Here is a 12,377-nt window from a genome sequence, read left to right on the forward strand (position 1 = left end):
GTCAGTACACATGCATGCGCAGCAATGTCCTGATGTCTGCGTTCTAAGGCTTCAGGTATATTAAACGCTGTTGACGTTTTACCAGGGTGCTCTGTGATTGACGGCAGACAGTAAACTTTGTTAAAATGATATAGAAAATTACCAGTCGTCAGTTGTATTTTCAGTCGTTTTGGCATGTTTACTGTTCTGTTACTAAAAAATTCTTCTGCGGGGCTCATCAACAAAGAAACATGGATAGTAAGATTTAGTAAAATATCAGTAATAATAATACATTGCTCGACACCCAGTAACACTTTACAAAGACATTTAAAAGACTCGTTAAAATAAATGTAGCAATCCATTGTCATGCTATAAGTGATAGCTTGCTCTTAAACATTTACACAGGTGGTTGTTCCTGGGGATAAAAAAGGAACGAACTAAAATTCCACGGGAAAGGCTTTGTTGTTGAACTCAAATTTCACCTCCGGCATATAAGTTATTAAAACTATTGGAATGAAAACGCATGTCTCATCCACTGGTGGGGACGCTCATTTCCATGGCGGCTGCAGAGCCATAAAATGTGTGCCCTCTGACTGTTAATTACAAAATGAACACCGGAGAGGTAAAATTATGCAAAATTGATTTTAAAAGATCGTAGGTATAGTCTTCTATATAATCTTCTCCACTATGCGATTGCATCCTGTCCTCTACAGGGAACACTCATTTCCATGGCTGGAGCAGATCCATTGGCTTGTGTGCACCCTGTCTGCTGCTTTCATAATGAACCCTGGATAAGTAATATTATCTGAAATCCATGGTAAAGGATTGATGAAAGTCTTCTACATCACTTTCAAGTCTACTGTGTCCCATTGTCCTCTCCACTCAAAGGGACACTCACTTCTACATCTGGGCTTTTGCCTCAGAGTTGTGAGCCCAACTGGTGCTCGCAAAAAGAACATTAGACAGCTAAAACTGTTATTCGATTGGCTTATTTTTTCATTATATATTAATATTAATTTATTTATTCATTCAGCCTCTGTTAAAAAAAAAAAGATGCACATTTTCCCTTAGAGGACAACTGAAGTTCTATCTATCTGAAATATATGAGACTTTGAAACATTAATATTATTTGTCAAATGTTCACTGATACACATTTGTATGACAAGTCAATTAAAGAGTCCAACAAACAGCAACTGAGATATTAAAACATTTTATTGAATCTGTTCTGACAATTATAGTCTTTTAATTAAAATAATGATTATAATTATCAGAAAACATAGACATTTTAATGTCAACATAAAACCAGGCCAGTAGCATCTTTGTGAAATAGATTTCAACAGTTTTATAAATTCCAGAATGTACATCAATAGCACTGGCATGAACTTCCTTATACAGTAAGTATCCTTTGTTTCCTAAACTCCACAAATAACTTTCATATTCTTCCTGTTGCCTTGCTTGTCTATTTTAACAATAGTAAAGGTCATCCCCTTGAAAAAATATATTCACGCAGCAATTAATAATCTGGTTATAATGTAAAACACTTCAAACAATCCTCCAAAATGTACATTTTCTTTATTTAAGTTGACTTCTTCAATGGATCTAACAATTACAACATGGGGCACTACAACACACATACACAAATATCTTTTAGTCTTCTTTCTTTTTCTTCTTTTGGCTGCTCCCGTTAGGGGTCACCACAGCGGATCATCTCTATCTCTATCAGCTCTATCCTTAGCATCCTTCTCCCAATATATCCAGCATCTCTCCTCTGCACATGTCCAAACCAACGCAATCTCGCCTCTCTGACTTTGTCTCCCAAACGTCCAACTTGATGAGCTGACCCTCTAATGTACTAATTTGTAATCCTGTCCATCCTCGTCACCCCCAGTGCAAATCTTAACATTTTTAACTCTGCCACCTCCAGCTCTGTCTCCTGCTTTCTGGTCAGTGTCACCGTCTCCAACCCATATAACATAGCTGGTCTCATTACCGTCCTGTAGACCTTCCCTTTCACTCTTGCTGATATCCATCTGTCACAAATCACTCCTGACACTCTTCTCCACCCATTCTACCCTGCCTGCACTCTCTTTATCACCTGTCTTCCACAATCCCCACTCCCATATACTGTATATATATGTATAAATGTATATGTATATATGTGTATATGTATAAATGTATATATGTGTATATATATACAATTAGGTCCATAAATATTTGGACAGAGACAACTTTTTTCTAATTTTGGTTCTGTACAGTACCACAATGAATTTTAAATGAAACAACTCAGATGCAGTTGAAGTGCAGACTTTCAGCTTTAATTCAGTGGGGTGAACAAACCGATTGCATAAAAATGTGAGGCAACTAAAGCATTTTTTTAACACAATCCCTTCATTTTAGGGGCTGAAAAGTAATTGGACAAATTAAATAACTGGAAATAAAATGTTCATTTCTAATACTTGGTTGAAAACCCTTTGCTGGCAATGACAGCCTCAAGTCCTGAACTCATGGACATCACCAGATGCTAGGTTTCCTCCTTTTTAATGCTCTGCCAGGCCTTTACTGCAGCGGCTTTCAGTTGCTGTTTGTTTCTGGGCCTTTCTGTCTGAAGTTTAGTCTTCAACAAGTGAAATGCATGCTCAATTGGGTTAAGATCAGGTGACTGACTTGGCCAGTATTTATGGACCTAACTGTATATAAATGTGTGTGTGTGTGTGTGTGTGTATGTATATATAAATTTTAAGTTTTTTTTAGTTGGATATAACATTTTTCCTTTTGTGTTATGGAAGGTGGACTGGAATGTATTCAGTTGAGGAATATAAAATGGCATGCTAGTACTGTGGTATTGTTGGTTATAACAATAGGTTGTTCAAATTGTAGTGCCCCATTGTTTATTGTCTGTAACATCAGAATGTTCACTACTACAACAAGAGCTGTATAACATATACTGAACATAGTTTATTAAACCTATCAATACTGGTCGAACCATGACTTATATTTAAAAACCATCAATCGATCTTACTGTATGTTGTTGATAATACTCGCATTTTCTTAACATTAATATAACATTTTCCTTTCTTACATTTTAAAATCTGCACCTCCTCACTGCATTAACAATAACATTTATTTGTATAGCACATATTCATACAAACAATGTAGCTCAAAGTGCTTTACAAGATGACAAAAGTTACATGAAACGGAAAACATCTGGACATTTGGTCCAGATAAAACATACTCAAGACTTACAGCAAAAATCTAAATGCTGACAGCTATTGTCTTAATATTCATCATCCTCTGACTTTGTTTAGCTGATGGTTTTATATAATGCAACTTATAAACAGCAGCAGAAATGTGCGCGGCTGGAGCACTAGCAGGAAGAATGAGTTCAGTCAATGTTGGAGACTGAGCCTGCAGTCCTGTGTTTTACAGTCCATCTCCTTGCCCACTACTGTAGGCTCTGTATAACTAAATCAAGCGTTCTCATCAGATAAGAGGTTATACTGCCCAACAGCTTGTTTCTCATAGTCCATCACTTATATAGTAATGTGAAAAGTAAACATAGCTTCTCTCAATTTGGTGGTGATACATAGCAGGATATAACCTGGCAATTGTTTAGTCCTCTTCTAAAATAACAAACAACACATAACAGATACTTATTTATAATTTTTTAATCAACTAAAACTACAAAAGACATACAAAATCAATGATTTAAAAGAGTAATTGTTCCTCATGATTCTTTAGCTTTTAGAATCACATTTTGCAGATCACATTTAAAAATGGTGACCCTTTTCTAGTAATACTCCTTCAGTTCATTGATATTTTTGAGAGCATTTTTTCATGTTATGATTCCATTTTAGATAAGCTTTAGCTATTGGAGAGGTAGCCTAACTTTTCGCTGTCGGATATTTGGTATAAGGAGTTGTTCATGGTAGGCTCATGATAGTAAGGTGTCCAGATATTGTGTCTGTCAGAAAAGCCCAAATTATCACTCCTCCCATCACTTTGCTGGGTAATTAATACAAAGTTTTTGTATTGATACACGGTGCTTACATAATAAACAGCTCTATTTTTGGTCTGGTTTGTCCAGAGAAATTGTTCCTAAAGTTTTACGGCTAATTCAATCTCAACTTTAAAACAAAAAACCTAAGCCATGCTGCAGTAGACAGAAGCCTGTAGATCTCTGGATGTACTGTAGATTTCCACTTGTGTGTGATTTTTTGGTTGAATCATATATTTAATCTTAGAATGATTTGATAAACACCCATTCTTGGCAACTTTCTTGAATATTCTTCATATTTTAAACAATCCTTTTCAGTATCAACTGATAGGCTTTGATTTGTTTGTATAAGACCTTAAGACCCTCTCCAAACTGAGGTTATCACAAATGTATTTTATCCCCTGATTTACATTACCACAAACCTAAAATCTCCAGACTAAACAGCCAAGGGTTCTGCTTTTATGTTGAGGTGTTGTTTATACATGCCTTTTGTATATTAGTTGATTTTTTAAATAAATAAACACAGAGTAAAATCTGTTATGTGTTTTTTGTTCCAAGTTAAGATTTTTCACAATTTAATACTTGGTGAGGACCTAGACAATTGTTATCTCTTGTTATACAAAAGCATAGAGCTGAAAGAGGGAATAATTACTGTACTTTTACACATGACTGTACTGTATTTCAATGTCTGGGTAATAGTCTACATCCATTAACACCCATTAACAACATACCACTTGGTTGCTTTCTTGGTATCTTTCCAAGGAAACTATTTCTTTGTTCTGTCTTGAAAAATCTTGCTACATGATTCTTGTCACTTTGCATCTTAATTAAAACATTTTTGTGATTCTAAACCTTATAAAGCTTTTCTCTGCAACAAGCCTTGGGTGTAACGATCTCTGGCAACCTGAATCTCAAAATGAAGACCACACTGAAGGAGGCACAAGCAAGTGTTGTTGTTTTTGTTGTAAACTGTTGTTTGTGTTGGTTTGTCTTTGTGTTATATTTTTTAATTTACATAAAGCATATCATGATTTTGTGCTGTAGCATTTGAAATACTGGTGTTTTTTCCAGAGAAGTTAAATTACAAATTATTTTGTACTTTTTGTATACATAACAGTATACTTGTATTATTAGTCTTCATTTGTCAATCCCTAACTGTAAACCAAAATCAAAAATAACATTGCTTGAGAAAACTAGTCTTTCTTTTATTTTGAATTAAGTGCAGAGCATGCGGCTTGCCTGAAAATAAGATGGCCACTAAATCCATATAATAACTGACCATGATGTCATATGCATGGCAAGTATGTGGGATGACCTTAGTGGCTGGTAGTGCTGCATCATTCAAACTCTAAATGCCGCAGGTGACGATGTCACTAATAAGCAGCTAAAAAGCTATAAAATTGAATAAAAATACTATAGCATACTAATGACTAACTAACTGGTAATATTATAGAATACTAATAACTAGCTACAAATAGAACAGAAATTTACAGTTCTGACACTTTGTTGTCAATCAACACTAAAAGCCTCTTTCACACACTATATAACCCAAAGGCAGAACACGGAATATAAAATTTGATTAACGGAACCTCCTTTAGAACATGTTAAATATACTCCCAAAAGACATATAAATTATTTCCAGATATACTGTACATATTTATTTCTTTTTTATTGGTACAATGTGTCTGACAAATAATCTTAGTACCACTTAAACAACTTGTGTTGCCTGTGATTTTTTGTTTAACCAAACGGTGTCCTAAACATCTAGTGATGGAGCCCTTGTCAGCGGCCTACTAGCACTTTATCACAGTGAGGCAAATAGTGGTATATAGTCAGAAACAAACCAGTATCCTGTATGTAGAATATTAAAATAGTGTTACGAATAAGTCAGAAAGGAGTATGTTAGCACCCATCCAGAGAAGCAAACACAACAATATAAAATTAATTCTATGCTGAAAAGCAAAAAGTTGGAAACATAGTATGTTGGCTGTTTATAGTAAACATTGCTTAAGAGTGAAACTTTAAACTGTTTTATTAACTATTCTGTTTTCATTCTGCCTTATGTAAAAAATTCATGTGACATGATGCAAAGAGAGAATATGTGTGTTAAAGACATTCATCCAAAAAATTTGTTAAAAGTATGTTGCTGTTCATTCTGTGGCCGCCTTTATACAACACTAACCAACAGGCTATTGAAAATGACTCTGACTTGACCTCATTATTGCAGAAAGCAGAATTCCATTAATTTACTTGATATTAGTGTTTCACTTGTTTTTGTCAACATCAAGTTAAAATTAATTGCTGTCACCGGTATGGAAGTGAATATATGCAGTAGAGTTTCATATTCCAACTACATAGAATAAATAAGGAGCAGCTGTTATAATCAGTCCAGTATCTTACTGTATCTTCAGCTGTTTTTCTCAGAATTCACCATTAATGCAAATTATCTGTGAGAACACCGAAATTCCTGCCTGATGCAAATATAAGCACTAGTTGTAAGCTGTCTTTGCAGCTTTGTGCATAAATAACCATTGTGAAGTAAATAAGGATTATGTGTTAGGGAATTGAAACACAAGGCAAAATGTTTAGAAGAGCTATGGTTTGGTATGAATGATCTGTCTTTTAGCATTGTAATTTGCATGTGACCACCTCTGCCTAGCTCATACCATGGATCTTTGCCTTCTGAACAGCATGACCCTACTGCTACAATACATTCCTTTATCTGGAGTATATTTAAGGCATTCCATGAGTTGCCCTATACTAATTGTGCTGCATTCATCCCTCATAAATCTTATAGCTGAATATGTTTAACATCATGGTTATCCAAGCTCTGGAAAGGACAGTAAAAAAATTAGAATGTCAAAATTATTCTAGGTGTAACAATAAAGTATAATGCAATATTTAATTGTGTACGGTGTACTTACCAATTAATTTTGCCGTCTGACTGTAAAGGGAACAGTTTTTTTATCCTACACTATCAATTTACTGTCATTTTCAGAAAGTGTAACTTAACTGCTTGCATGTCTCTCCTCCATGTCTAAGCTTTTGTGTGTGTATTTTTCTTTCTGATCTTCTTTTTTTGTTTTTTTTTTTTAATTTCATGAACTTTCTTTTTTATATTTTAATGGCAAACCCTACACTACGAGGACAGGCTGACCTGTGTTCTCCTTATGACATCCTGCAATCGGATATTCTTCATATTCAAAAGACTGTTTCAGTTCTTCTGGCACTTGGGGACACGAGTCTTCAGTCTCTTCCTGCCTCACGCATCTGGGATCTTATTGGTTTATGCCTCTTGCATATACTATTAGTTGTATTGCTGTATATTATTTGCAAGTGGAGTGCATTAACTTAATCTTTCTTTGCATGTCTAATGATTTTTTGAAAGAAACTCACAGGTTCTGCACTACCACCTTATAAAACTGCTTTATAGTGATGCAGAGTCAGCCGGCTTACTTAGCATCTAATGGTCTGTGCCTAGTGACATATGATTGGTTGCTTTATTGTTGCAAATTTGCTCCTTTAAATGTATGTGTACTGTAGGTGTATATATATATATATATATATATATATATATATATATATATATATATATATATATATATATATATATATAAATATAAAATATATTCACATACATACACAGTGTATATGTGTGTGTGTAAATGTATAGATATAGGCTTTCAGTATATATAAATAAAAATGTGGATCATACCTCTCTCACATTTATAACTAGGGGTTATATTACTTGATTTTTACATTTTGTATTGCTAAACGTTTTTATGTATTTTTTTCCCCTTAGGATAACAGCACACCCTAAACTGTACCTTTTCAGTTTTCACTGTTTGTTGATGTAAAATGAGGCTGATGAAATATCAATTGCATTATTTATGTAGCTATTTTAATAGCTGTACATGTATACTAATAAGGGTGTTTAGTCATGTATTTGCAGTTATTTCATAATCAATTATCATACAAATGTCAGTTAGTATAGAGCTAAAGGTTAATATCTCTAAAAGCAATATGAAAGATCTAACTTGGCTTTATATGCAACTGGAATACTTAAATAATAGAAATAATATTTCATGAGGTCTGAAATGCACTTCAGTATGGTGTCCTTTATATTCAATGGCACAAACAACTTTGTAACTTCTTGCATATCTTAACATGTATATTCCTTTAATGTTTACTTGACATTAGGTGGAATATCATGTGCTGAATTTTTTTTAGCTATGTATACATACAGAACTTTATTTATGATAGTGCTATGTAACTGAAAAGATAATTCTACAAAAATTGAACTTGAGGCTCCAAAGTATTATTTATAGTAAAGTCTCAGATATTCCCTAAGAATGGCTGTAAGCAGCTTTAACGACCATTAACATTTTGTAGGGTGTATTGAGACATAGCAAGTGATATTCTCACTGCAAATGTGTTTAATAGCAGTTGGCAGTGCTAGATTTGTAGTCAGTCTATACCACTATTTCCAAGGGTGTGGCAATGTGTATACATTTTTGTATTCTAAACCCTGTTCTTAAATAAAACCGCAACATGCGTGTTGGTCAGAGATGTCAGTTAATTAAATTGTTAGACATTGAATTGCTTAACAAAAGCTGCTGGCTTAACAGTACTAGTTGACTGGAACATTGTCGGTGAGCCTGCTGAAGCCATATAGACTGGCTCTAAAGAGATAAGCATCTGTACAGAGGGCAGTTAAGTGTTATAGGAACAGAATATTTAGGCAGGAGCACCAGTGCTTCAGGTATATGGTTCAGAAGTGCAGTTACTATAAACAATTTACACACATGTAAGTGCTGAAATCTCTGAGATGTTTAGAACATTTTGCCTCCTAAGAGCTGCACTACAATGAAAACAGAACATAAATCTATAACTCTTTCATCTATATACTGTATAACTGAAAAACATTGTTATATGTTGTCAGGAGGCAGTACAGAGGACTGTGTGCAAGTAACGGGGCAAATGTTTTAAAAATATCCCCAGGAGAGTAAAGTGTATTCTGACTGATTCAGTCTCACTTTTAACTTGATTGCAGATATTCTAACAATGGTTTAAACTTTTTATAAGGATTGTGTAACAGACTGTGCACATTTTTCTATTTAGAAGGAGTTATTTTGCATCAAAGAATATTAAAAAGTAAACCTTTGGAGTGTAGAGTGTTGAATGTTGCTGTGCACTGTTTATTTTTGTTTAGACACATCTGAACTTTAACTTCTGTAAAATCACATATTTAAATATCAGATTTTACAGCTGCATGGACTCCTCTCCGGGTATTCTGATGGTGCTCAGGCTTGTCTGCTTGGATTTACTGTAACTAATGGTACTTGAGAGATGAGGTCCTGTATTAGGTTTTTTTTAAATTTTGAAGTACTATCTACTGAAACCATTATCATTATTTTGCTTCCTAGAATGCATCTCTTAATTCAATTGAATTTCTTGTAGTAAAATGTTGGGAGGTGACTATCAGTTGTGCAGTATATAATATGCTAAATACTACTTTTATAAGGTGGCTTTTTTATATATATTTTACTGTCCAGCCAACCTTGACCAGAATTGAAGAATATTACTTATTTGGTGCAATATATGTTGTACGACAGCTTTATGCTGTTTGTTTAATATGCTACTTATATGCCATGTATTATATGTTACATCACATTCACAAGGACTGGAATATTTAAATAGTAATTTCATTGAGGTACAACATGTCCAGCTGTCCATTGATCCATCCATTTTCAAACCTTCTTTATTAAATGTAAGCAGTTGGGGAAACAATTAAATTGAAGGAACAAATTAAGTAAAGAAATATGTTTTGGTAATACTGTAATAACATGATTAATGGCAGAAATATGGGTTACTTTGTGTTCTGTCCTACAGCAGTTTCTGGTTGGCCAGGCTTTAGTTCAGTTCAGTACAATTCAGCTCAGTTTATTTTTCTGTAGTGCCCTTCACTGAGTGCAGGTTCAGTGCACTATTACCAATTTACATGTAATGTCAATTACTAACTTTAAAAAAGTTTTTATCTCTATTTATTTGGTAGATGCCTTTATCCAGATTTGTTTAAAGAATATCTTAGGTATTTTTATATATGTATTTGCCATGCAAAATTGTTTTCTATAAATTTAAAAAAATGCAGTGTTTGTCTTGGTGCTTTGTGCAGAAGAAAGTTGGGTGAAATTACATTAAGCTTTCAAGGCAGCCAAGGCCCCTTCATCAGGCAAAGTCATGGAGCACTGGGCCCAACCTGAAATCAAAAGCTTAAACGCTTACCAAATATGGCCACTTTGAAGCAGCAAAAATTTGATATAAGAAAATATGCCTTCTGTGTTTCTGACACGTTTGTGACAACAAAAGGGATTGAGAAATAATCATTTTATCTAATTTTTTTCTCCAGGTAAGGATACATTTCCCATTCGCTTGTGTGATGATGACGATGATAATAATACATTTTATTTATATAGTGCCTTTTCCATGCTCAAGGTGCTTATTTAAACAGAGAGGTATATGTAACATTGGGTAAAAATATTTCTGCGTAGAACACAGAACATTTAAATATAGGAGATACAAAGCATTAAACAGAACAAAAGACAATAAACCAGAGTAAAATACTAAATTCAATACTAAAAGAAAAGCCTGAACAAATAACATAATTTGTGATATAACACACACACATACAAAATTATCCTGGGCATCTGGACAAAGACGTACATTGAAAGAAGAGGAAGAATGTTTGGTTAAGTTAAAGGCCTTCCTGAACAGATAAGTTTTAAGTTGTTTTTTTAAAGGAATGAAATGAGTCCGCTGATCTAATTAATTTCTGGAGGTCATTCCAAAGTCTGGGTGCTATACAGCTAAAGGCCCTGTCACCCATAGAGTGCAGATTAGCATGGAGCACAACAAGATTGCCAATATCAGAGGACCTTAGTGGGCCAACAGGAGCACAGTGATGGAGAAGGTCACTGATGTAGTTCAGTGCAAGGCCATTTAAAGTTTTGTAGGTTAATAATAGAATTTTATATTTGATCCTGGATGGATGTGATGAGCTCGCTATTGCTGGTTCTCTTTAGGACTCTTGCAGCAGAGCTTTGAATCAAACAGAGATGTGATATAAGATTAAAAGGGACACCTGCCAGTAGGGAATTACAATAATCAATGTGGGATGTGATATGTTATGATATGTAAACACGGGATATGTTACAGAGGCGGAAGTAAGAAAGTTTCTTAATGTGGTTTGTGTAGGCGGAATAAGAAAGCGGTGAATCAAAAATGACACCAAGATCCCTTGCATTAGAAGAAGGTCTAATGAGATTACTGTCAAGAGTGACTGAAAAGGAGCTAATTTTCTTAAGTTGCGCTTTAGTGCCAATTTGCAGGAGCTCAGTTTTGTTGCAGTTTAATTTTAAAGAGTTCTGCTCCACCCAGGTTTTAATTACACTGAGGCAAGTTGTGAACTAAGAAAGCTCTGAGGAATTGTGGCTTTTAATATTTAAACAGAGTTGAATATCATCTGCATAAAAATGATAACCCAATCCAAAGCTACGAATGACATGGCCATGGGGAAGCATATAGATACAGAAGAGCAGAGGGCCGAGGACAGAACCCTGAGGAACACCTTGTTTGACTGGCGCTGAGCTGAATCTGCTGTTGCCAAGACTAACAAACTCCTGCCTATAAGTCTGATAGAACTTAAACCACTGGAGGGAAGTGCCAGAAATACCCAGAATGTTCTCCATTCTGGACAGTAGAATGTCATGTCTAACGGTGTCAAATGCTGCACTAAGATCTAACAAAATTAATATATTGGTTTGTCCGGAGTCTGCTACCATAAGCAAATCATTGGTTACCAGAAGCAGAGCAGTTTCACAGCTGTGCTGCGCTCTGAAACCAGACTGAAAGGCATCCATCAAATTATTAGAGGTTAAGTAAGTGGTGAGTTGGGAAGCTACAACATGCTCAAGAACTTTTCACAGAAAAGGTGAGATATAGGCAAAAAATTGTTAAGATTGTTACAGAAGCGATTTTTAAAGTGTTTGGCACAAAGCCAGTGTCAAGCAATGTATTTATTATTGTTGTGACAGTCTGCATTATAGCATGAAGGCAGGATTTAATAAGTGGGGATGGGGTCCAGTACACAAGTAGTCAACCTCATCTTACAAAGCAGGTCATTAACAAATGCAGATGTGACTGGTGAGAATTTAGAAAAGCTGGAAGGAGTGCAAAGACAAGGAAAGATATAAACAGATAATGGATTTATGTTAGTTGAATTATTTAAATCATTTATTTTATTATGAAAAAAGTGGAGGAAATTTTCACAGACTTTAGTAGAGGAGGTAATTGGGCCAGATGCAGGTTGAAGTAGTTTATTAACTACAGAGAACAAAACCCTTGG

General features: G+C 34.7%; 1 protein-coding gene across 5 annotated transcripts in view; it reads left to right on the top strand.

The window, feature by feature from the left end:
* lrch1 (leucine-rich repeats and calponin homology (CH) domain containing 1) overlaps window positions 1-12,377 on the top strand; it is a 397,155-nt gene that overhangs the window by 377,341 nt on the left and 7,437 nt on the right. For 3 of the 5 annotated variants that reach the window (XM_051927322.1, XM_051927326.1, XM_051927324.1), the window contains one exon: window positions 4,835-5,032. The exons of the other annotated variants lie outside the window; for them this stretch is intronic. In XM_051927322.1, the coding sequence (XP_051783282.1) occupies window positions 4,835-5,017 (183 nt within the window). In that variant the 3' untranslated portion in view covers window positions 5,018-5,032. Of the gene's footprint in view, window positions 1-4,834; window positions 5,033-12,377 lie in introns of those variants that run through there. 5 annotated transcript variants of the gene reach the window in all.

This window comes from Erpetoichthys calabaricus, chromosome 4, assembly GCF_900747795.2.
Source record: "Erpetoichthys calabaricus chromosome 4, fErpCal1.3, whole genome shotgun sequence".
In the NCBI taxonomy this organism is placed as follows: domain Eukaryota; kingdom Metazoa; phylum Chordata; class Cladistia; order Polypteriformes; family Polypteridae; genus Erpetoichthys; species Erpetoichthys calabaricus.